This window comes from Balaenoptera physalus (assembly GCF_965194825.1).
Source record: "Balaenoptera physalus genome assembly, chromosome: 4".
Lineage (NCBI taxonomy): Eukaryota > Metazoa > Chordata > Mammalia > Artiodactyla > Balaenopteridae > Balaenoptera > Balaenoptera physalus.
The window spans coordinates 80771402-80794594 of NC_138891.1; the positions used below are offsets into that span (position 1 = coordinate 80771402).

Below are 23193 nucleotides of genomic sequence, written 5' to 3' on the forward strand. Positions count from 1 at the left end.
GCTACACTGTCCCATTATGAAAGCACCAAAATCATCTCTGTATTCTTCTACTGCCAGGTGGTTGGCTCCTTACTGTTTCTTGGGGAACAAGGAAAACGAAATACAAACTGAAAAAAGTATGACTTTTGTAACTTTGCCAGCAGCCCTAATGGACAGTGTGGGTAGGGGGATAGCAGGCAATGTCTGTGGTAACTCAATCCCCAGAATCCTAGAATCACAAACTGCCAGGATTCCAGGGCAGGCCCCTACCCTCAGGCAGAGAAGCCCAAATGCTGATGGATACAGGGTTTGTCTCTTCTCTTAAAGGATCAAGTAATAAAACACTGCAACTTCCTCTGAAATTTGCCCTTTCCAGTTTCATCACAAAAAAACAAAAACAAAAACAAATAAAACTTCCTTAAACACAACCAAAATATCACCGGCTTCAATTTAAGATTATTTTCTCTAGTTTGGTCATCCACAGAAGTAAAGGGCATTTACATCCATTAAAAGCTCAAGGCAGTGAAAGATCATTATCAAGAACCTCAAAACCCCTTGGCCAGTCTTAAAAATATCTCAGCTCTCCTTTGATTGCTCTTTTCTCTGAATTACCCAGTTTAACATCTGTTTTATTATTGCTTGTTACTTTTTTCTGGATCCATTTCTACATTTAGTTTGAAATCGAATGTTATATTTCAATAAGGATCTGGGCTCATGTTGAAAGATAACAAAGATAATTCCCGGCCATGGTATGTCTTATTTCCACTCATACCTCCCAATATTTTGTTGCCATTTTCACCATCCTGCAGCCTCAGATTTGGCCGGTTGCCCTGATCTTTTCCTGCGATTGCTTGTTTCTTTTTCTTAGGGTCTGTCCATCTTGTTCTTCTCTCTCTCCCATTCTGTTCACCTTTGCATCCATAGTGCTTGATACAGTTCTAGGCACACAGTAGGCACTCAGTAAATTAGGGGGGATTGGCTAGATGTGACAAAGGAGTGGTACAGACATTAGGAGCTCAGAGGAGGGGAAGAGCAGATGGGGATTAGAAGAGTCAAAGAGAGCTTATTGAGGAAGTGACATTTGGTATGCTCCTTTATGGAAGGAAGATGTTTGGATGGGCAGAGAGGATGGGGAAAGGCGGTGTAGGAATTATGGTAGAGTCAAGGTTTTCAGGCACAGAGTAGAGTGCCAAATGCAGGAGGGAGAGAGGCAGTGGGCAATAGGGAAAGAGCCCTCCGTTTAGATCAGGGTTAGCTCTGAATGTCCACTTCTCTTTTCGTTTTAAGAATTCTGGTGATTTCCATCTCAGAGAACCAGAAAGAATGTGAGAGCGTACAAAGAAGAGGTGACCGCTCTCACACTGGTGGCTTTTTCCACCAGCTTTAACAGACTGTGGCACCACACGGGAGCACTGTGGTCTTAAAGCCCAGGTCTGGCCACCCCATTCTGGGTGCAGGCTATCTAGATGGGTTTGAATGAAGCTGAGAAAGGAGTCACAGGGGCTCCACTGAGAGGCTGAAAGTCACTGCAACAACACTCCATAGCAGAAATCAGGGTGTTTGTTGCCAGGTGGATGCCCTGGGGGACTGACCTGAAACAGAGGTCAGAAATCTTCTTGTGACTCTTCACTGCTGGGATTGCAGCCAGTCTTGTTAAAAAAAACAAAAACACAACTTCCTGAAAATTTTTGTTAATGCAAAAATGGGTTTGTTTCTTTGGCAACAGAGAGTCCACTGTGGGAAAGGGGTTTTCTCAGCACCTAAGCTGTCCTAGCACCTTGGACCCTGAGTACGCAATATGCAAAGACTTTGCAGTAGCCCTGGGGTCCAGCCTGACCCTCCCTCATGGCACAGTTTTAGCTCAGCCTGGCTTTTATCAGCTTGAGGAGAGTGAAACAGCTCTAAGGTCGAGAGAGGAAAGATTGAATCACCATTTTACAAAGATCACCCTGTTCAGGGGCAAAACCAAGCGTATTGTATTTACCATATTCATATATCATGTCTCCTATCGTTTTCTTTTTGTCCTCTAAATTGACTCACCTTTTTACTTCTACACATTTATTTTAGATGGGAAACCATTGTATCTCTACCATATAAGTATCCCTCCTACATTAGCCTAGATTCTCCAGAAAGCAAAGTTAGTTACAAAGCCCTAGATTGTTGGGAATGTAAGTCCAGTGGTGCAGGACAGGGGAATTGAAACAGGGAAGGAAGAAAAGCCAGTCCAATGGTGTCTTACCACGTTGGCCTCTGCTGCAGGCAACTGGTACTCCATCCCACCGGGACCTTCTGGAAAGCCTCATGAAATGTGTCTCTCAACTCTCCATCTGGGTGACAAAAGTAGTAAGCAGTCATCCATCATCTTCCAGCCCCTTTTGGTCAAGAGTAGCCCCATGGGTTTTAAGCCCCTCATATTTCCAAGTTGCACATGCTTTAGTACAGAATTTCCAAGGGGATCCCATGCCAAGGCAACAGAGAACCCCCAGTGCCAGAAGCAGACTGAGAAAGGTGCAGGCTCAGACAAGGTGCTATCAAGTTCCACGGGTGCAAAGGAGATCCACTGGACCAACATGGGTTGGCTGCTCACCCATGGAATGCTCCAGAATTCTACACAGAGGTAGCAGGCTGGTTGGAAATTGTCAGGGGAGGACTAAAGTCTTCCTCACCCCACCCCTTGGTTCTGTCGCTGTGTTCACCTGAGGGTTACTCTACTGGGGCTGGGGTGATACAATGTCCAATTTGGCTAGCAGGCGCTCACTCCGTGAAGATGGTGGGGGTGGAGGGGTGGGAGTGTAGGTAAGGGTGGCCTTGTAAGCTAAGCACTCTCCCAAAGTGTCCACTACACATGAGACGGGTGGTCCACTGCTGCAGTGGCATGACTGTGACTAGGGAGGGGGTACTTCTGGGTGCTAAAACAAAACTTGAGACCAGCACAGAAACAGCCAGCCCATGAGGCTCGTAGACACGATCTACCACCAAAGTCGATGGGTCGGCCCCTCCCATGGTGGGGCACCTTTCTACCCCCTCCCCCAGGCGGCCCAGTGCAGTTTCCTCTCCCCTTGACACTGAGGCAGTGCTGACACTAGGTGAGGGAGGGTGGCTGTGTGGTTTGTGACACCATCTGGAGGGGACAGTAGGACAGCAGAGGGAGCTTCCTCAAACTGCACATAAATAACACTGCTCGTCCCCTGATTTGGCTTAAGTGTTTCTGAACATCAGAGTTCTCTACCAAGTAAAAGGACGCTGGGAGGGGAAATGCCACCTCTGTTAAATATCACTCAAAGGTAACTGAGTGACTTGCCAGTAGTTTGGAGACAGCAAGAAAAGAACAGAAGTGGGGCCTCATCCTTCGATTTTCAACACAAGAGAAAAAGAGGAATTGTTCTTCAGCAAGTAAGTACATTTACTATTATCTTAATATGGGATAGCTTGGTAGACCTAGTGACCAACAACCTGACTGCTTTTTAAACAAATGTACCATCACTCTTACCTCCAAGATGCATACTTTCCCCCCAAAGGGCCTTCAGGGGGTCTCTTATTCCAACATACTTGGAGAATCATCATCAGAGTTATGGCCCGTCATTTTAAGTTTCCTAGGTGGTAGAAAATATTAATTTTGGAGGCTGAATTTGAGTTTTCCAAAACCAGTAAAATTCTGATGAATAAGTGAATCCAAGCTAATCCTGACTAAAAATGGAGTGTGGCTGATAAAACAATCCAGTTTGGCTGAAAAACTGCCTCAAAGAGGGGTCCCAAACATTTCCTGGGTAGCACTAGACTATGTCTCTGGTGGCAATCTGAGAGGATCACATAGGAGTACAGCTTTCATTTTTATTCCTAAAGTTTAATATATTTACTAAAAAAAAAAAAATCAGCTTCCTCACATTATAGTATATAATATAAATAAGTAATGTTTTCAGCATGTCTTTTCTCTTCCCTTTTTACTGACACTTTCCCATTGATTGAGATCCTCTACCCGTTTAAGACATACTCTTTGTGTAGAAGTATTTAAAAATGGAAACACTTGTTTTTCTTTGTTAATACATTAAGAAAGAAGTAGTTTCGTGACTTAAGTACTGCCTTGGACAAAATATGCCCTCCCTGGTCCTCTGTGTTTTCGGTATGTTCTGAAGAGGGTCCAAGCTTTCATGGGTGGGCTTGCTGATATCCAGGGCCCTTAGAGTTCTCTGTGTTTCTAACAGTCTTCATCATCCCTTCTGGCATTGGGAGAGCTGTGGTTGGTTCTTGGAACATGCATGCACAGGCAGGGTCACCTCCGCAGAGGTCCGCCAGTTTTTGCTTTTCCCTCGAGATTGTGCTATGATTTAGAGGTTGCTCAGATTACGATCCCTGACTCATTTCAGGAGGGCAACTAACAGGTTTTACAACCCATGGTGGGCCAGTCTTCCTTCCTGGGTGACTTTTAGTTTTTCCTTTTCAGGTTGTGAAAATAAATCCATAATATTTTATATTTAGGAGTTTGGACACCCAGGTACACCATCCAGCCTCTCCTCAGTGTGTTTTGCAAACATTGCAAGAGAACCCTCTGTGTGGGGGCAATTGAATTGTCTTCTGCCTTGCCTGGTGTAAGCTGTGAGGTGCCCGAGTCTCATTTGGCTTGAAATTGTTTGCTTTTGTTTTCCATCCTCATCAGCAGAAGCCATGGATCACACACTGAAGTGGGGAACACTCCCACCCAAGCGCCCATACCTCAAGCCCTTTCAGCTCTTGGTGCTGGCCGGTCTTTTTTACTTCTGTTCAGGTAAGCAACCTCCAGGAACTTGACTGAGTCCACTGCTTCAGGGTTTAGAGAGAGGAAATGGTGTTCTCTGTGCTGCCTCCTTCTGTGAGAGAGAAGGGACCTTCAGCGTATTTCAGTTCATTTTAGGGATGAGAAAACAGGTCCAGAGAGGTTAAAGGACCTGCCCTTGATCACACAGCAAGCCAGTGGCCAAGTTAGCTCAAGAACACAGACCTTAAAGGAAAGGTGGGGCAGTGTTATTTTAACAAAGCCAAAAGCTGATTCAGAAGGACAGCTCAGAGTTGTGATCTCTTCCACTAGGTGCTTGTTTTGTGAAACGCTAAGGCACTGGCCTTGGGCTCTGGATCCCAAACTACATTTCTATGAGACAACACAGCTAAAGTCTTCTGCTTCTAAAACTAAACAATGATGATCTTCTTTCCAAGTTGAAGGGGGAAAAGAAAGTTGTAACATACAATCTTCTTAATATTAAAATTTTCTCAATATTTATTTGTATGCTTTAGGTGCTGATGCCCTTTGTCAACACAGGCATCTGACATTAAGTAGTATCAGATTTAGCACAAATCATATTTTGAGTTATTTTTAACTTACTATATAGGTATTTTGGGTGTGTCCTACAAAGGATATTTGGACTTCTGGAGGCTTTTGTTCCATCTCAGGTGCTGAACTTGGGGGGCTGTTGGGAAGGGTGGTGCTGATCCTGCTGACAGGGTGGCTCTGACTTTTTTTTTAAAAGTCAGAACAAATAAAAGATCTGCTTTGTGCTGAGGCAGCATGCTACCTGGTTTCATCAAAATAAAGAGGAGGCTTTGCCTCCTGCAGCGTTTCCTAATCTGCAAAGAGCCGAATATCAAAGGGCCTTGTCTTAAGCGATGGTTACTTAAAACTGCAGCCATCACCCAGAATGACTAAGGTGTGAGGGAGGGCACTGGAGGGAAGGGATTACTGTGACTCTGGTATTTGTACATTGTCTGTCCTGAGCTGTAAAACTTGCTATTTTACACTGTTGCTGAACCAAGAGAACCATGAGTCAAGTTTCACATCAGATTTTGTATATCTGATGGACAGTAATATTTCCAACAGTTACAATTTTCTTTTGGGTAGTTGGGGGCAGCACTCCCAATCTAGAGTCTTCTGGGGAATCTTAATGAGTTTTAAAAGATTCAGAAGGAAATTTACAGGCTTGCTAGAAATGTGGTATGTGTGCATGCATGCGTGCAAGCGTGTCTGTGTGTGTGTGTGTGTGAGAGAGAGAGAGACACAGATGGAAAGGGGGTGAGGAGAGAGAAAGAAACAATATAAAAGAGAGAAAGTATAAAAAGAAAATTAAAACCAAGGCTATAGCAATTATACCAGAAAAATTAGTCAGGGGCAAATGGAAGGAAATGAACTTTGAGCTAAAGAAAGATATTTAGGAAAGTACCTTGTTCTACAGCTACATCCAGATTTTATTGTTGCTATACTGAGTCAACAAAGGAATCCATGAGTTTCTTTTGTCTGAACACCTACTGTGTATCAGATGGGCCTTAAAAACTGAGGCTCGGATTCCTGCCCTCAAAGAGATGTGAGTATGTTAGTTGGAGAAGGCAAAACAAACCCACAAGCAAGTGAAGAGCAGTGAAGTGACTGGCCCTGACTGTAAGCGCCCCAGACCTGGGAAAGCTGGGACCAGGGTGGGCTGCAGCAGCGGGGCAGGCTTTACGGTGGAGGACGCGGGTGGCAACAGCATTCCGGCCGAGCAGTAGCGTGAACAAAGGCACAAAGGTGAGGATGAGCCAGGAGGAAAAGGTTTATTCTTTTGTTTAATCATTTATGAATTCAACAAACACTGAGCATCTCTCATGTACAAGACACTTTTCTTGGTCCTGGGGACAAGTTGTGAGCAAAATTGACTTGGCTTTTGCCTTCATGGAATTTACAGTCATTAGGAAGAAGATGAAGATTAATCAATCATTCAGATGAATGTATGACCGAGAAACTCTCTGTTTCTCTGCCAGAGGGGACAGTGGTGAGAGTGATCTGGGTGAAGGCGGAAGGAGCAGCATGTGAGGGACACGGAGCAAGGAAGTGAAGGTGGGCAGTGTTGGGGCGGCAGGGACCCAGGGACCAGACTCCACAGGGCTGGAAGGCCAGGGATCTGAATGTTATTTGGAGGCACTGGGAAGCCATAGAAGGATTTTAAGCAGGGGAGTGACACGGTCTATACCAGCGCTGCTCACACTTTAATTATACATGCCAATCACCTGGGGGTCTTGTTAAAAAGCGGTTTCTAGCACAGGGTTTTTTTGTTTTTTGTTTTTTTTTATATTGGCGTATAGTTGCTTAACAACGTTGTGTTAGTTTCAGATGTACATCAAAGTGATTCAGTTATACATATCTACTCTTTTTCAACTTCTTTTCCCATTTAGGTTATTACACAATGTTGAGCAGAGTTCCATGTAGCACAGGGGATTTTTAGAGCAACGAAAATACTCAGTATGATACTGTAATGGTAGATGCCTGTCGTTACACATTTGTCAAAACCCATAAGATGTACAACACCAAGAGTGACCTCTAGTGTAAACTGGACTTTGGGTGATAGTGGTGTGTCAGTGTAGCTTCATCGACTGTCACAAACGTACCACTCTGGCGCCGGATATCGGTGGTGGGGAGGCTGTGCCCATGGAGGGGCGGCGGTATACGGGTACGCTCTGTACTTTACGTTTATTTTGCCGCGAACCTAAAACTGCTCTAAAAGATAAAGTCTGTATATATTTTTTTAAATGCAGTTTCTGCTTAGGTGGGCCTGGGGAGGGGCCTGCATTTCTGTATTTCTTTTTTTTTTAATGTAATTCTTAGGGAGGGCTAACTCTTTTTTTTTTTAATTTATTTTTTTATTTTTATTTATGGCTGTGTTGGGTCTTCGTTTCTGTGCGAGGGTTCTCTGCACTTGTGGCAAGCGGGGGCCACTCTTCATCGCGGTGCGCGGGCCTCTTACTATCGTGGCCTCTCTTGCTGCAGAGCACAGGCTCCAGATGTGCAGGCTCAGTAGTTGTGGCTCACGGACCCAGCTGCTCCGCAGCATGTGGGATCTTCCCAGACCAGGGCCCGAACCCGTGTCCCCTGCATTAGCAGGCAGACTCTCAACCACTGCACCACCAGGGAAGCCCCATTTCTGTATTTCTAACAAGCAGTCAGGGGATGCTGATGCCGCTGGTCCACAGACCTTTAGCTTTAGTAGTAAAGCTCTAAATGATATATTTTTTTAAAAAATGGTGTTGCTGAAGCATAAAGAACGGCTTGTAGGGCAGCCATAGTGACTGCCAAAACCATTTAGTAGCTTACAGTACTTGATGATAGCTTCGATAGCATAGTGACTGCCAAAACCATTTAGTAGCTTATAGTACTTGATGATAGCTTCGATGAAAAGAATGGGATTGGAGGGAGATGGAGGGATTGGAGAATGTGTATGATGTAGAACTGGTGAGGATTTGCCAGACTGAAGTGCAGGTGTGGATCGTGCATGGCCTGTGGGAGACAAGACTGGACAAAGAGAGTGGAGTACAATCACGGAGGACTTTGCTCAGGGCAGGGGATTTGCACACTACCCCCTCCTTTCCTCTCCTGTGTAGGAGAGCTGCACTTCCCCCTGACACCCCATCCATTGCTGCCTGGGACAAGGGACCTCTCTTTCCTGCACAGGGTGGGACCAGCAGGGCTCCTCTCCACTTCTAGTGTGGTTTGTGGAGGCAGAAACACTGGACTCACGTGCTCCAGAAACTGGTGGTTGTCTAACATGGGCAGCTTTTCCTCAGAGCTGCGGTCCTCTCAGGGAGACACAGCTCTCAGGGGAGGGGAGAGCCCTTGGGTAGGAGTAGGCCAGGGATGCAGGAGAGGTGTTGGCCTGGAATTCTGTGGCATGAGGAACACTGAGCTAGAGGAAAAGAGTGCCCTCAGAGTGCCGCTGTAAACAAAGCCTCTCCCCTCCCACCATGTTCTGTCTGCATGCTGCTGGCCAAGGCGTCCTGAAAGCCACGCTTCTTGCTGTGACTACTGTGATATCAGCTGCTGAAGTCCCCGAGCATTTTAGACATATACTGTTTAGGGAGACACACAAAAGTAAGGATCAGATTTATAACGAGTATATAGGCTGGGCCTATAGAGGAGAGAAAGTTGGGAGCAATGTAAAAATCAGGTGACAAGTCTAAATCTGTCAGCTGCTGGAGAGCAGTTACCTCTTAGTCTCCTTGTGTGCCCAGCACCCAGCCTGGGGCCCACACAAGCCCCGAGGATGCTGGTTCACGTAATCAAAAGCACTTAGAAGGGTCCAAAAAGGTCACTTCCTTTGTGTTAAAGGTCACACAGACCATTAACAGTAAATCTCCAGGTGGTGGGATTACAGGTGACTTTTATGCTTTTCCGTATTTTTCATTCTTTGCAAATTTAATGTGTGTTTCTTCTAGAGTCAGGGAAAACCTTTATTTAAAAAGCACACCAAAGTCCTCAGTGAGATACATTACGGTACACGGTGATATAAGCTGCTGTGCGCACCTGATTCTTTCTCCTTTAGGAGAAGTGGTGGTGCAGCCCCGCTGACCATTGCTGGGGTTCACCTCCGAGGAAGGGGCATTGTGGCCAGCCCAGTGTCCACACTGCCTCACTCTAGTTTGGAGGGACTAGGGGAGACGCATGGCTTCCTAGATTGGGTTCTTATTTTTTTAAAGCTATAAATTAAATTTTATTATTGTATCTCCCAATTGTCCTGTATGGTTTTTTTCCCCCTGCAGTGACATAAAATTCACTGTTTTAAAGTGTACGATTCAGTGGTTTTTAGTATAATCACAATGTTGTGAAACCATCACCACTATCTAATTTCAGAACATTTCTATCACTCTAAAAAGAAACTCCATACCCATTAGCTGTCCCTCTCCATTCCCTCTGCCCTGTCTCCTGGTAGCCACTAATCTAATTTCTGTCTCCATGAATTTGCCTATTCTGGACATTTCTTCTAAATGGAGTTATATTATATGTGGCCTTTGTGTATGGTTTCTTTCACTTAGCATAATGTTTTCAAGGTTCATCTATGTTGTAGTAAGTATCAGTACTTCATGCCTTTTTTGGTTGAATAATATTCCATTGTAGATTGAGTTTTGAGAGGTACATTATTTGTCTAAAACTAGTGACCTCTACACTTGTTGGCAAAAAGCTCCCTCTCTTGGGGGTTTATCGGTGGAGAGTTGAAGTGGTCAGGAAGGGCAGGGGTTGGGGACTTGACTCAGTGCAACTGTCAGCCGGTTACCACAGTGATTCTGGCCACATCCTGGGTGTGATTCAACACATGAGGTGCTGTGTCTGAGAGAAATAGCTCCATGAAAAAAATTTGTATAGCTTTTACAGTTAATAAAACACTTTACATCTGGGTGTCATATGACCCCCATGGTAATTATGTGAAGTAAGTCGGGGAGATAGTATTATGCCCATTTTGCAGAAATTATACCTTGGCCCAAGGAGTTTAATCACCTTGTTAAAGGTTATGATTCTAATGCACAGCAGTGGAACCAGATTTCATCTCCTAATGCTTAGCCAGGCATTCAGCAAATATTTATGGAGCACCTACTATGGGCCAGGCCCCGTTCTAGGTTCTACAGATATGGCAACAAGCAAAACAGATAAAGCCCCTGCTCTCATGGCCTCCAAAGTAACTCCAGCTGATATATAGCAGCTGGAGACAAGCTCGAAGAGAAATAAATCAGCGCAAGGGGCTAACAAGTGGCAGGATGGGTGGGGTCAGGGAGGAAGGTGCTGGTTAGGGAGAGTCAGAGAAGGCCTCACCACAAGGGGACACCTTCCCTGAAGGAAGCAAGGGACAGGGCTGTGTGGATGTCTGGGGAAGCCAATGGTCCGGGTCGTGTGCCTGGCACCATGTAAGGTTTTACTTGCATTCCCTCACAGAAACCTCAACCCATGTTGTTAGGTAGGTGTTGCTAGGCCGGTTTGTAAAATGGCAAAGCAAGCTCAAAATCCAACTATTTAGGCAGTGATGCTGAGACCTGACTTTCCCCTCCAGAACCACTGAAGCGGACAAAACCCTTCAGAAATCTTTCGACTGTTTTCTTGTAAACGCGTGTAGCAGTCCCTGAGTATGGAAGCCAGGTCCTGGTGGGAATTGCCCAGAAGATTTTTGGTTCCTCTTTTCAGTCTGGTTCTTCCTCACCACCAGCGTCTGGTGAGGGGATCTCACATAGGAACATCGAAGAGCCCATTGATGGTTTGCTGTTGACCTTTAGACAAACACCCACACTTCTCCTCAGATGGCTGGACAAAAACTCCTTAAGAACTATGATTGAAATTAGCTCACTTTCAGTTAGGATTTCTTTTTGCTAATGTCACCACATGTCAAAATCATTTAGAAATCCTGGATTCTTTTTGGGTGGGAATAAACAGGGCACAGGAAAGACACAGTTATTTAGGACCCCGGATGAGTGAGTTGCTTTCTATCATGGGGTCTGTCTGGTCCATAGCAAGACCAGGGTTCCATGTGTCTGACATAACCCCTGAGTGAGATGAAAGAGACCAGAAAGTACGAGTTGGGGGTGAGAGGAGGGAGAGAGAGGAAAGGAAACTCTTACGGAAGACCTGCTATGTACTAGGGACTTTTCCATTTATATCATTTTATTTGAATTTAAGTTTACAGTGATCCTGAGAGGTAGGCATCATAACATTTTTACAGATGAGGAAACAGGTTAATCAGAAAATGGCTGAGCTGGGACGAGACCCCAAATCAACAGGAATCCGTAGTCCATGCACCTTCTGCATATCATTTTGCTTTCGTTGTATCTCTTTTTAAAGAGAGTTTGGGTTATTTAGCTATTCTTTGCTCCCCTCAAGTATACCTTTTCATTTATTTCCCCCTTTTCAGTTACATTCCCTAAATCTAGGGCTGGCAATGTTCAGCACGATTGCCAGAAGAAGTGCCTCCGATCATTCTGAGGTACTTCACACTGCTGTGAAAATACCTACCATCACAATGCTCTCTTCCTAAATGCTGCGGTAGGGCCACATCCAGTCTGATGGAGGCAGGTAGAATAGCTGGTGAGATGGAGAGGTGCTAGTGTCCCATGATCCTACTGCCCAAGGAGAGTGGACCTGGAGATGAGATCCCTATCCTAGTGAGACATGGGCCTGCCCAGGGGTTCTGTGTGGCTCTGGAGGATACCGAAGGGAAGATGCAACATGGTAGCACTGGGGGGTTTGCGGGGGTGGTCAGTTGTGAAAGCGCCAAGGCTTTAGAGGAACTCTGCTTTTAGGTCAAGCACAGCATAGGAAAAGTTACTATGCCTTCTAAACCAAAAAACCAGAAAATATAGTCTGACAGGGATTTTGGTGCTACTGATGAGTGCTTAGGAAATAACAAAAAGATGGAGTTTGGATGCTGAAATATTGATATTTCTGAGATATGCTGATGGGAAATGGGCAAATGTTTTAAATGGGGACCCTCTAGCAAACCTAGGTTGTAGGGCACCTGTTGTGTGGATGGCAGATAGCCAAGGGAGATAAAGACAAGATATCCATCTGTTTAGGGTAGCTAGAGAGGGCAGAAACAGTCCAGAGGAGTAACCGAAGCCTTGTCAGGTGGGGATGAGGAGAGTCATTTCAGAATGACGTCATGGGTCAAGCCGGGCCTGGAAGGAAATGGACTGTTTCTCAAGGCAAAAGAGCCCAGTGATGGAGCCCAGCTGGGAGCGGGCAGTGCTGGCTTACTTATCCTAGAACTGGGCCTCAAATTGGGGAAACCAGTAAACAAGGAGAGTGGCCCAAAAAGTTCTCTGCAAAACTTGGGCAGTTTCCTTTCCTGGGCTTAGTTTCCTCACCTGTAAAATAAGACCACCAAAATGATCAGGGAAATTCCTTCAAAATCTCACATTCCTTAACTATGGCTTCGCTATCCCTGTGGGACTGATAACGTTGTTTAACTGGTAGTTGGCACTCATATGCTTGGTCTCCTAAAGTCCTTCTTCTTTTGGGACTAGTGTGCCTTCTCTCTCATTGTCCGTGGACAGACAAATGGGTAAAGAAAATGTGGTATATACATACAACGGAATATTAGTCATTATCATCATATCCTTAAAAAGGAAGGGAATTCTGACACATGTAAAACATGGAGGAACCTTGAGGGCATTATGCTGAGTGGAATAAACCAGTCATAAAAAGACAAATACTGTATAATTCCACTTATATTAGGTATCTAAAGTAGTAAAATTCATAGAAACATAAAGTTGAGTGGTGGTTACCAGGGGCTGGAGGGAGGGAGAAAGGGGAGTGGTTTAATGCATACAGAGTTCCAGATTTGCAAGATGGAAAAGTTCTGTTTCACAGAATATACTTGATGCTACTGAGCTGTACATTTAAAAATGGTTAAGATGGTAAAATTTATGTTAGTTTTTAATCACAATTTTTTAAATGGAGAAAAAAAGCACTGGAGACCAAAGAAACCAAAATCAAACTGAACACTCCAATCCTGCTTGGTCACTGGATACAACACTCAATTCTGTTACTGCCAACTCCAAATTCTTGCTTGTGCAGGCATCTATATTTAATAGATATAAGATCTTGTTCTGTTTGCCTCTCCATAGGCGTCATCCAGGTGACCAAAACAGTGAAAGAAGCAGCAATGCTATCCTGTGATTACAACATATCCACTGAAGAACTGAAGAGAGTTCGCATCTACTGGCAAAAGGATAATGAAATGGTGCTGGCTGTCATGTCTGGAAAAGTGAAGGTGTGGCCCAAGTACGAGAACCGCACCATCACTGATGTCACCAATAACCTCTGCATTGTGATCCTGGCTCTGCGCCTGTCAGACAATGGCACCTACACCTGTGTTATTCAGAAGGCTGAGAAAGGGTCTTACAAACTGGAGCACCTGACTTCGGTGAAGTTAATGGTCAGAGGTCAGTGGAACTTTCTGATTTTCAATAAGCCGGCAGACTCTTGATGCCCTTAAAGACATACTCCTATTGATTTAAGTGGAAATTTTACCAAAGAGGGGTGTATCTCACTTCATTTCTTAGGGTTGAGTCTCTAGTTTTACAGTGAACCCTAACTGTTTTCTCAGGATGTCCTGGAAATATCTATTAGTTGCATTTCTTGCACTTCGACAATCCAAGTTCATGACAATCACCCTGGAGAACTCTAATGACCTGAAGTATCTTCTGAATCATAAAGGGACACATTTGATTTGATGTAGCTATACTATTAACTGGATTTGATCCAGTAATATATTCTTGTAAAGTATGTTGAAAGGTATAAGAGCAATGCAGGCATAAATACTATGGCTATTGTACTATTATATTTATTGTATATTTGAAGCTCTCCTCTAACGGTCATTCCTACAAAGTTAGATGTTAGAGAACTGTGAAGGGCAGGGTAGGAAGAAGCCGTGACTTAACCACAGGTGATACTGCTAGAGGATACTAATATATCCTGAGCCCTCATTGAGAAATGGTAGTCCTGGGCCATTCCCTCATACTTGAAATTCAAACACATTTCTTTTTCTTCCTGGGCACTTGAGGCTTTAGTGGAAAGACTCAAACCCTTTAATAAAGGATAATAATTAACCTTGATATCAGTTAACTTAAGTGGATCCTTAGTGAAGTCTTCACTGTTCTTCCCTGCTTTTGGTCTTCAGTTATGTTGAATCTTTAGCTGTAACATCCAGATCATACCTAAAGCTTAGGAGGTAAGCCAAATTTACATGGAATTATCTTGAACTTCACTCTGTGTATTCCCTACCCATGGAGAAAGCAAATGATCATATGGTGGTGAGATGTGAGGGGTTCTGAGAAGCCCACCTCCTCCAAAATTCAGACCTGTGTCGATTCCTGGAATTCCCACTATTATAGCTTCTCCTGCTAACTTCAGCATTTTTTCCCCACAAGATCCCTGTTAAAGATAAAAATGTGTTCCCTGGGGGAGATGCCACCACAGACATATTAGCCTGTATTAATTAATTACATTAGAGACATAGTTTTCTAACAGAATATCCAGACAGAAGTAGACTCAGAACATGTACATTTTGATAGAAAGATAAAGAAGAAAATCCAAGGAGAAGAGGCAGAGTTTCAGGGAGGGCAGGCCCTAGTAGCAGGTTATCGTAGGAGACCAAGGACAGCTAAAGGGGTAGCATGGGAGTGCTGAGGGCCTCAAAAAGGAAGGTGGGGCACCAAAATCAGGTAAGGGAAGACGAAAATGGAAATTCTGCTTGCTTAATTAGACACAGAACCAATTCTGGTACTTCCAATTGAGTCAGTTAGAACAGTGCTTCCCAAATGATAAAGTGCCTATAACCTGGGGATGTTGTTAAAATGCAGATTCAAATGCAACAGGTCTGGCGCTTCTAACAAGCTCCCTGGTGAGGCCTGTGCTGCTGCTGAGGATGGCAGTTTGAGAAGCAAGGCCAAGGTGACCAACTGTCCCGTTCTGCCCAGGACTGAGGGGTTTCCTTGGACATGAGATTTTCAGTGCTAATACTGAGAAAGTCTCAGGCTAACTGGGACAAGTTGCTTTCTCTATATTTGCTAAATGATGTAATAGCAGCATAGTATCAATGGATGAAAGCCTTCATTAAGCAGCACATTTGAGGAGCTAGCTATACTAGTTAACATATTAATATGTTAATTAACTAGTTAACATATTAACTTTCTAAAACATATGCACCTTTTCCTTTCCTAATAAGATATTCTTACCCTACCTATTAAGAGTGGTGAAAACTTGGGTTAATTGATTAAAATGAGAGACAAAAGAATAATTCTTTGATGGTTCACAGTCTTGCAAAGCCTTAGGAGCTGTTACTCTAAACAGATCACCTTATAGAAGGGATAGGAGACAGAGCTTAGGCTGTTCTAAGCCCAGCCAGACCTTGAAAAGATGGTTTTTAATATGATCCTTGGTATTAGTGGCATTCTTGTGGTTAAATGTTTCTTAGAAAAGCGAAGTGCAGAAATGAACATGAATCGTAATTAGGATATGAGTTACTTGGATTTGTTATTCAAAGTTAAAACATGACATACTGATGTTATGAGAAACAAACAGAATATTCTTGCTGTTAGCTACCACTGTAAACATTTGATCTTATAGGATAAATTAAAGGAGTAAAAAATAATAATGTCAACTAAAAATGGTTCGAGAAAATGTCAAACTTAATTTAGGAACAGGATTAATTCAAAAAAGAAAGGTGACTCTATCCCTAACCAGATCCAAGTTTTTCTTTTTCTTGGCATTTATAGTCACTTGTCGTAACTTTGTGCCACCAGGCAGTCCTGGAAGCTTTCACCTGGCAACTTGATTTAAATGAGGGAACTCATCTAAAAGAGGACAAATTTAAGACTCACATTAGTCTATTAACTAACTTCCTGTGTGTCAGGCTCTGTTCTATGTGATTTATATTAACGATGTCATTTAATTCTTACAACGCTGGGGGCAGGTATTATCATCCCCATCTTACAGATGAGCAAACTAAGACTAAAAGTGGTTAAGTAATTGGCCCAGTCTTAAAAGGCAAAACTGGTTTTAAAACCTGGTCTTGGGACTTCCCTGGTGGTGCAGTAGTTAAGAATCTGCCTGCCAATGTAGGGGACACCGGTTTGAGCCCTGGTCTGGGAAGATCCCACATGCCGCGGAGCAACTAAGCCCGCGAGCCACAACTACTGAGCCTGCGCTCTAGAGCCCGCATGCCACAGCTACTGAAGCCTGCGTGCCTAGAGCCCATGCTCTGCAACAAGAGAAACCACCGCAATGAGAAGCCTGTGCCCGGCAACAAAGAGTAGCCCCTGCTTACCGCAACTAGAGAAAGCCCACGCGCAGCAACGAAGACCCAATGCAGCCAAAAATAAATAAATAAATAAATAAAAACAAAACAAAAAACCTGGTCTTGATGACCACTGTGCTATACTACATCTCTCTGTGAGACTCTGAATTCTGAAAAGAAAACTAATATATGAGATGAAGTATGGGGGGATTGGTTCCCCACATTTATGCTAAGAAGTATAAATTCTTGAAGCCTAACAATAAGTGAGGAAGAGGTGAGGGGAGTTTTTTCCTGTGTTCTCTGCAGTCATTTCACTATGCTTTGCTTTACTTTAGTATCTTATTAGGGGGCAAATACACAAATGAAAGAGTGCCTCAAGTATCTTGGAGGAATATTAGGACGGTCTCTCTGTCCTCATAAGGCATATCAGAAGAGCAAGGGAATCAGTAAAGTACAGTGGTTGAGATTACAGGCTCAATAGTGTAAAACTTACACAGAGGTTTATCTGATTAAAGACTACTTTTGAAAAAGTAAGGTAATGCTAAACAAACTTTAGAGTAGTGTTACCTCAGGTGTGGGAAGTAGGGAGACAGCAAAGTTAAGACCATACAAGTAGATTTACACAAGTTACTGTCAATATTCTGGTTCTCAATTTGGATGGTGGGTTCCCAGGTGTTTAGTATAGTATGAATTAATAAATAGATACATAAAAGAGAGCTACTTTGTATACCTCAAAAATTAGGAAGAAAGAGAAGAAAAAGAAGTAAAAGAAAGGAAGGAAAGGAAAGGAAAAGAAAAGAAGCCAGACATATTTTAATCTGCTTGTTTATATCTCTAATACCATGGCATTAGTATTTTTCTGAGAATATATTTTTCAATATAATCTTATTTTTAATGTTTTAATAAAACAGCAATGTTTGAAGCTCTAAAAAAAAAAAAAAGAAAGAAAAGAAAAGAAGTCAGGGGAAGGGAAAGGTCTGGTATCTGAAAAACTTGAATTCAAATCCCAGTTCTGCCATTTATTGGTTGTGACTTCTCTAGACCTCAATTTGATTATTTATAAAGTGAAACATTGTATTAGGTTAAATCATATGAAATTACTGATATTTGACCTTTTTTGATCTACAACCTACCTCCTAGGGTTGTTGTAAAGACAAAATGAGATAATGTCCAGACCTAAGAAACATTAACGTGTTGTCTATTATTTTTTTCTTCACCTCTTGCAAATGCAAGTGTTGATACTATGTCAATATTTATTCACATGAACCTACTTCTTTCTTTAATAAGTGCCCTCTTACCTCCTTATGAAGAATTGATATAACCAATTCAAACCAAAGTTAGTCTTCGAATTATACATAAATATTAATGACTTAATGAGAAGTTGCAAATTATATTTTATTATTCTTATTAAAGCTAGGTATTTATTAAAAATATAAACACACACACAAATATGTAATGATATGTACTTACATCCTTGTTCTTTCTTCAGCTGACTTCCCTGTCCCTACTATAACTGATCTTGGAAATCCATCTCCTAACATCAGAAGGATAATTTGCTCAACCTCTGGAGGTTTTCCAAAGCCTCACCTTTCCTGGTTGGAAAATGGAGAAGAGTTAAATGCTACCAATACAACACTTTCCCAGGATCCTGAAACTGAGCTCTACACGATTAGCAGTGAACTGGATTTCAATATGACAGGCAACCACAGCTTCGCGTGTCTTGTCAAGTATGGAGGCTTAACAGTGTCACAGACCTTCAACTGGCAAAAATGTAAGTGATATTGTTCTGGGAAGTTTCTGCTGTGTAGAGTCTAAAAAGAAAATAACTCAGCCAGATGCATTACAGAATTATGTATATTGACTCTGATAGTATTTTTTTTGCAGTATTTTTAGACATGCAAATAAAATGATAATGAAAGTATCACTATGACTTATTAAGGTCACTGTACAAGGTTTGACTATAATGTTACTAGACTAATTTTATTTTCTTTAATAAACATTCTAAAATTTAGACATCCAAGTAAGTTCTATCCATCAAGTCAACATCTTAGGAAGTTACTATAACAATATTGTTGTTATTGAAAGCACTAAGAATTGTCCTTCTTTGGAATTGCTCTCTGGGCTTTGGCACTTTCATTTTGGGGGCCCCCTCCCCATGGTCCCATGATGTCAAATCATTGTCTTTTGAGGGTGAATGTACCTTTTAAGAACTACTGGTTCATTCAGAACCAAGTCTGGTAAAGAAGGTGAATGACAAACTACTTGAGGACAATGCCTGAAAAAAGTGGTCACTTTTAACCAAAACCATGACCAAATAGTTTACCCTACATGTAGTAAACTTAAAGAATTTTCTTTCCCCAAGAGGTGAAATCATCTGAAAATACAAAATGGAAAAAGTTGGGCTTTTATAAATTTATGCATATTAAACCCATAATGGGTTATTACAGAAGAACTCAGATACTTGAAATACATTTCTAACTTGTTTGGCTGACTATATGGAGCACCACCAGGCCTCTTCCTACCCCCAGCCCCACTTATAACAATATGTTTTGTGGCTGCATAGTAAAAAATTATACATCGAGTATAATATATTATGTGTAGTATGTCTTACATCTTCCTCTTATTTTTGCTTGTAGTAGAGGAGATATTTTAGATGGTCTAGTAGATCATCTTAGTGAATGATTTACTCTAGATCTTTCTATCTTGAGTGGATTCTTTATTTTCCTCAATAGGTAGTGAGATAAAATTTGGGGGGAAAATTAATCCAAGTTTTGACATGATTTTATTAATAGTCCAAACTCATCTCTATCATCTTTTATGTATTCTAAAGAATTTATAAAAATGAATTTTGAATCCTATAGTAAAACTAGTTTATTAATTCAGCATTCTTGTCACTTTATTGTTATATAATTATTTAACCAATTTTAGATTATCATGACTAAGGTAGACAGTAGCACACAAATTAGTAACAGCAGCTTCAATTATATTTTATTTTGGACATCATTTATATTTGGGATATGAGTACATATGATATTCTAGGGCAAGGGTTGACAAAAATTTTCGGAAAAGGGCCAGACAGTAAATATTTATTCTTTACAGGTCATATGGTCTCTGGCAACAACTCAGTTCTGCTGTTATAGCATGAAAGCAGCCATAGAAAAGACATAAGTGAATGACATAGCTGTGTTCCAACAAAATTATATTTAAAAAAATAGGTGGTAGGCCAGGTTTGGCCTGTGCATGGTAGTTTGTTAACTTATAGGAAATAGAATGTATTCCTTTATATAAAAGGATGGAGCTATTATTTAAAGATGATTTAGACTGCCCAGCTTTATCATCTTTTCCCTAGTTTGCCTTCTCTCAATTCTTCCTTCATGCTAAGGATAAGCAGTATCCCTTTTCACGATAATTCAAAATACTAGTTCTTTGTCCTATTTGGTCCACATTCACAATGACTAATGGAGAGATGATTAACAGTATGTGTTTAATCATTCCTTCTTTCATTCAGTTTTTATTAAGTAGTTATCACATACCAAGCATCTTGCTAGGCACCAGTGTTGTCTTTGTGGTCAGAGAGCTTTAAATACATCAGATCTCATGAACTGGACGGCAAGTATCATTTAGAGTCAAAAGCAAATAATGCATTTGTGGGGGAGGTCAAGGGGTGACTGCATAAACAAACATAAATTAGGTGTATAGTTGATAGGAATAGTTATAAGTCAATGTGAATAAAGCTTTACTATTTAAATACCCACTCTTTACCCCAAATTTATTAATTAAACAGATTGGGTCTATGGCTCTTTTAGCCTGGGCCTGCCCAGTTTGTTAACCCTTGATGTACTGGAAGATATATGTGTGTGTGTGGAAGGGGTGAATCAGGGAGTCCCACTCAGGCTGTCTAATGAGCTATATGTACAGATGTCCTCACGCAACTATGCACTTGGGATTTTGGGTTTGCCCTGTGGTGCCTTACCAGGTTCCTAATAGGCATCACAACAGAGCAGGTTTGCTGCTACTGGTTCCCCCTTCTTTCTCTTAAACACATACCTTCTTTCCAGGCTGAGTGAGGCGTGAGGATGGATGAGGAGTGACCTCTGAGAGGAAGTCAGGAGTGAGTTGGAACTTGTGAAACATCTAGACCCCCAGGATAATAGCAAGAGCTTCTTTGTTATTTTGGGTGTCATTCTGGTCTGCAGAGGCCAACCCTGCTAATCACTTGATGTCTCCACCCAATCTGGTGTTTTAGAGAAAAATAAAAAAAACGACTTTCCCTAGTCTCTAAGTAGTAGGTGCTCTATGGTCAAATGTGCATTTTATAATGATCACTGTGGCAGAATGTGTAGGAATTATTAGAGCCTAGAAAACCAGAGGCAAAGAGACCAATATAAAGGCGACTAAGTTGGAGATCAGAAAAACCTGAACGAAGGCGGTCGCTGCAGGAGATCTGGAGAAAAGGAATCAGTTGCAGAGATTTTCTCAATACAGCATAGAAAGTCAGTGGGAGCTACTGGGCAGTGAGCACAAAGGCAAGCCTCCCCTTTTATTTGGGTCACTGATGGTGTTGCCATTCGCTGAAATGGGAGAATGCAGGTGGTAGATATGCTTTGGAAAGAATACATGGATACTGAGTTCAATTTTAGTCAGGTGGAGATGCTGGCATCCAATCATATAGTCAACGGCTGAAAATACAAATTTGGGGCTCAGAAATGAGATCAGAAATATGGTATACAGATTTAGAAATCAGCTGGTGTTTCCAACCTTGGGTGTGGATGAGATCACCCCATGATTACCGGGGCCAGTGAGAGGAGAATGGGACCATAGATGGAACCATGGGGAACAACAGTAGTTAAAGGACAAGAAGAGGAAGAAGAACCTACAAAGAAAACTGAGTCACAACAAACAGCAACTGAAGAATGTGGTGTCATAGACGTCCCAGGAGGAAGAGTGTCAACTGGGCCGAATGCTGATGAGAAGTCCAATAAGCTAAAGACCGAAATTTATCCCCAAGGCTTGTAATCAGAAAAATGAGAAACGGTACTTTAGTAAATGCTCAATATTTATTTGTAAGCCATTCCAGAGAAATCAGAAGAGGGTGAGCTGCTAATATTCCTTTTGTGTCCCTGCCCTTCTCCAGATGTTGCTAACTCTTCCTCAAAGGGGTTGAAAATAAATGGTGTAGCTGCCGCTCCTGAGCAGGAGGGGACTGACAGCAGTACCGCATACACCTTTCTACTCCCACCCGCAGCCTTCCTCGTGTGCCCTGTCTTTTCTCTGTTCCCTGTGTTCTACAGCTGATAGTCAGTTTGTAGAGCTCTCCTTCAGGATGATCCTACCTACTACCAAGCCACATCCACGCTTGGTTCTTTGCTGGGTCTCTTCTATTCTTCCAGAAGCTCTAGGCTGTATGATGAAAAATGTGTATCTGATAATGAATGCAAAGTGGCTTCTGTAGCTTTAGGCAGCTACTGTAAGGGGTGTGTTTGTGTGTGTGTGTGTTAAAGAGGACACCCTAAAAGGGAGAAGTCATGACAGAGCTGGAGAAGGAAAAAAAAGGTATATCTAGAACACAATATCAACTGTTAGTAGCAATACATAGTAATATCAGCTATAGAAATGAGATACGAAGACAAGATAGCTTTTAAAGGCTTTCCTGAGAATTTTTTTATGCCAACTTAACTCAGTAAATGTAAAAGTTCAAATTTTCTTTTTCACATTTAATATCTGACATCTGGTATTAGTTGCCCACAAGTATGTGTCTGATTAAAGAGTTATGCAAGAAAAATGCTAGAAGCTGCATTTTGGAGAGCTGACCAGGCAAAAAAGTGAAAAATGCTTTACAGTTGTGTCAATATAAGGGGCACAGAATGGGTATCAGGCAGTTGGAAACACATTAGAGCTGACACTATTCTTTTCCTTCAGCAGCCAAACCAGCCCCTTCTGCTAATCAGCTCCTGCTCTGGGCCATTATTATCCCAGTCTCAGCATGTGGGATTTCTGTGATCATTGCAGTAACACTAACATGCCTGTCCTGCAGTAAGTAATATTGTACTATCACAACGATCTCAATTCCTGGACACCCAAACTCTACCAGTATGGGTCAGCACCTCTCCGAGGTTTTAGCCTATTTTATTCTCATTTTTGGAGCAAATCTATGGAAACTTTAGTGTCTCCTTTACTTGTCTCAGCAAGTTCTGTTCATTCACTGGACAGATATTTCTTGGACACGTACTATGTGCCTGGCACTCTACTAGGCACTGGAGTTACAAAGATGAGAGATCACTGCCCTCAAGACACATTCTAGTTTAGTCCTTTTATTTTTCCCCTAAATGTATAATATTTTCTTGGAGACACTGAGGCTTGCTAACTAAATTGAAAACATATCTGATACAAAGTGATAGTCTAATCTTTGATTTGGAATTGGAGGAAACGCAGAATGACAAGGTTTAGGGGCAAGAATCATTTTCTTGGAGGAGGGTAAGATGCACTAATGAGATGTAGTTGAGCAACTAGATGGCTACAGGTGATTTTACCAATTCTCAATTGTTCAGAATTTATTTTTGGATGAAAGATCAGGAGTGAGGAGAGAAGAGATATCTAGGATATTTTTTTCCTATGAATCTAAATTTTTGGCTTTACACATATGCTACCCTCAATCTGTAATTAAATG

At 42.1% G+C, this 23193-nt stretch overlaps 1 protein-coding gene and 1 long non-coding RNA gene across 8 annotated transcripts in view; one reads left to right on the forward strand and one right to left on the reverse strand.

Annotated features, from left to right (window-relative positions):
- Positions 1-18099, reverse strand: LOC309659880. Of its 3 annotated transcripts, XR_014263016.1 has the most exons (5): positions 17997-18099; positions 4690-4823; positions 3470-3572; positions 2219-2306; positions 827-917 (listed from the first exon to the last, which is right to left on the reverse strand). It is a non-coding gene; the product is annotated as an uncharacterized lncRNA (long non-coding RNA). The 3 variants fall into 3 exon arrangements; XR_014263015.1 differs by lacking the exon at positions 3470-3572; XR_014263014.1 differs by lacking the exons at positions 3470-3572; positions 4690-4823; positions 17997-18099 and adding an exon at positions 1-78 and having other exon boundaries at positions 752-917; positions 2219-2308.
- Positions 3306-23193, forward strand: part of CD80 (CD80 molecule) — a 26043-nt gene continuing 6155 nt past the window's right edge. Inside the window, exons 1-5 of one of the 5 annotated variants that reach the window (XM_082460099.1) lie at positions 3306-3372; positions 4637-4741; positions 13354-13671; positions 18016-18297; positions 22446-22559. In XM_082460099.1, coding sequence (XP_082316225.1) covers positions 4642-4741; positions 13354-13671; positions 18016-18297; positions 22446-22559 — 814 coding nt within the window. In that variant the 5' untranslated portion in view covers positions 3306-3372; positions 4637-4641. Of the gene's footprint in view, positions 3373-3559; positions 4742-4833; positions 6815-13353; positions 13672-18015; positions 18298-22445; positions 22560-23193 lie in introns of those variants that run through there. The other 4 variants (XM_082460097.1, XM_082460098.1, XM_082460100.1 and 1 more) reach the window with 4 other exon arrangements.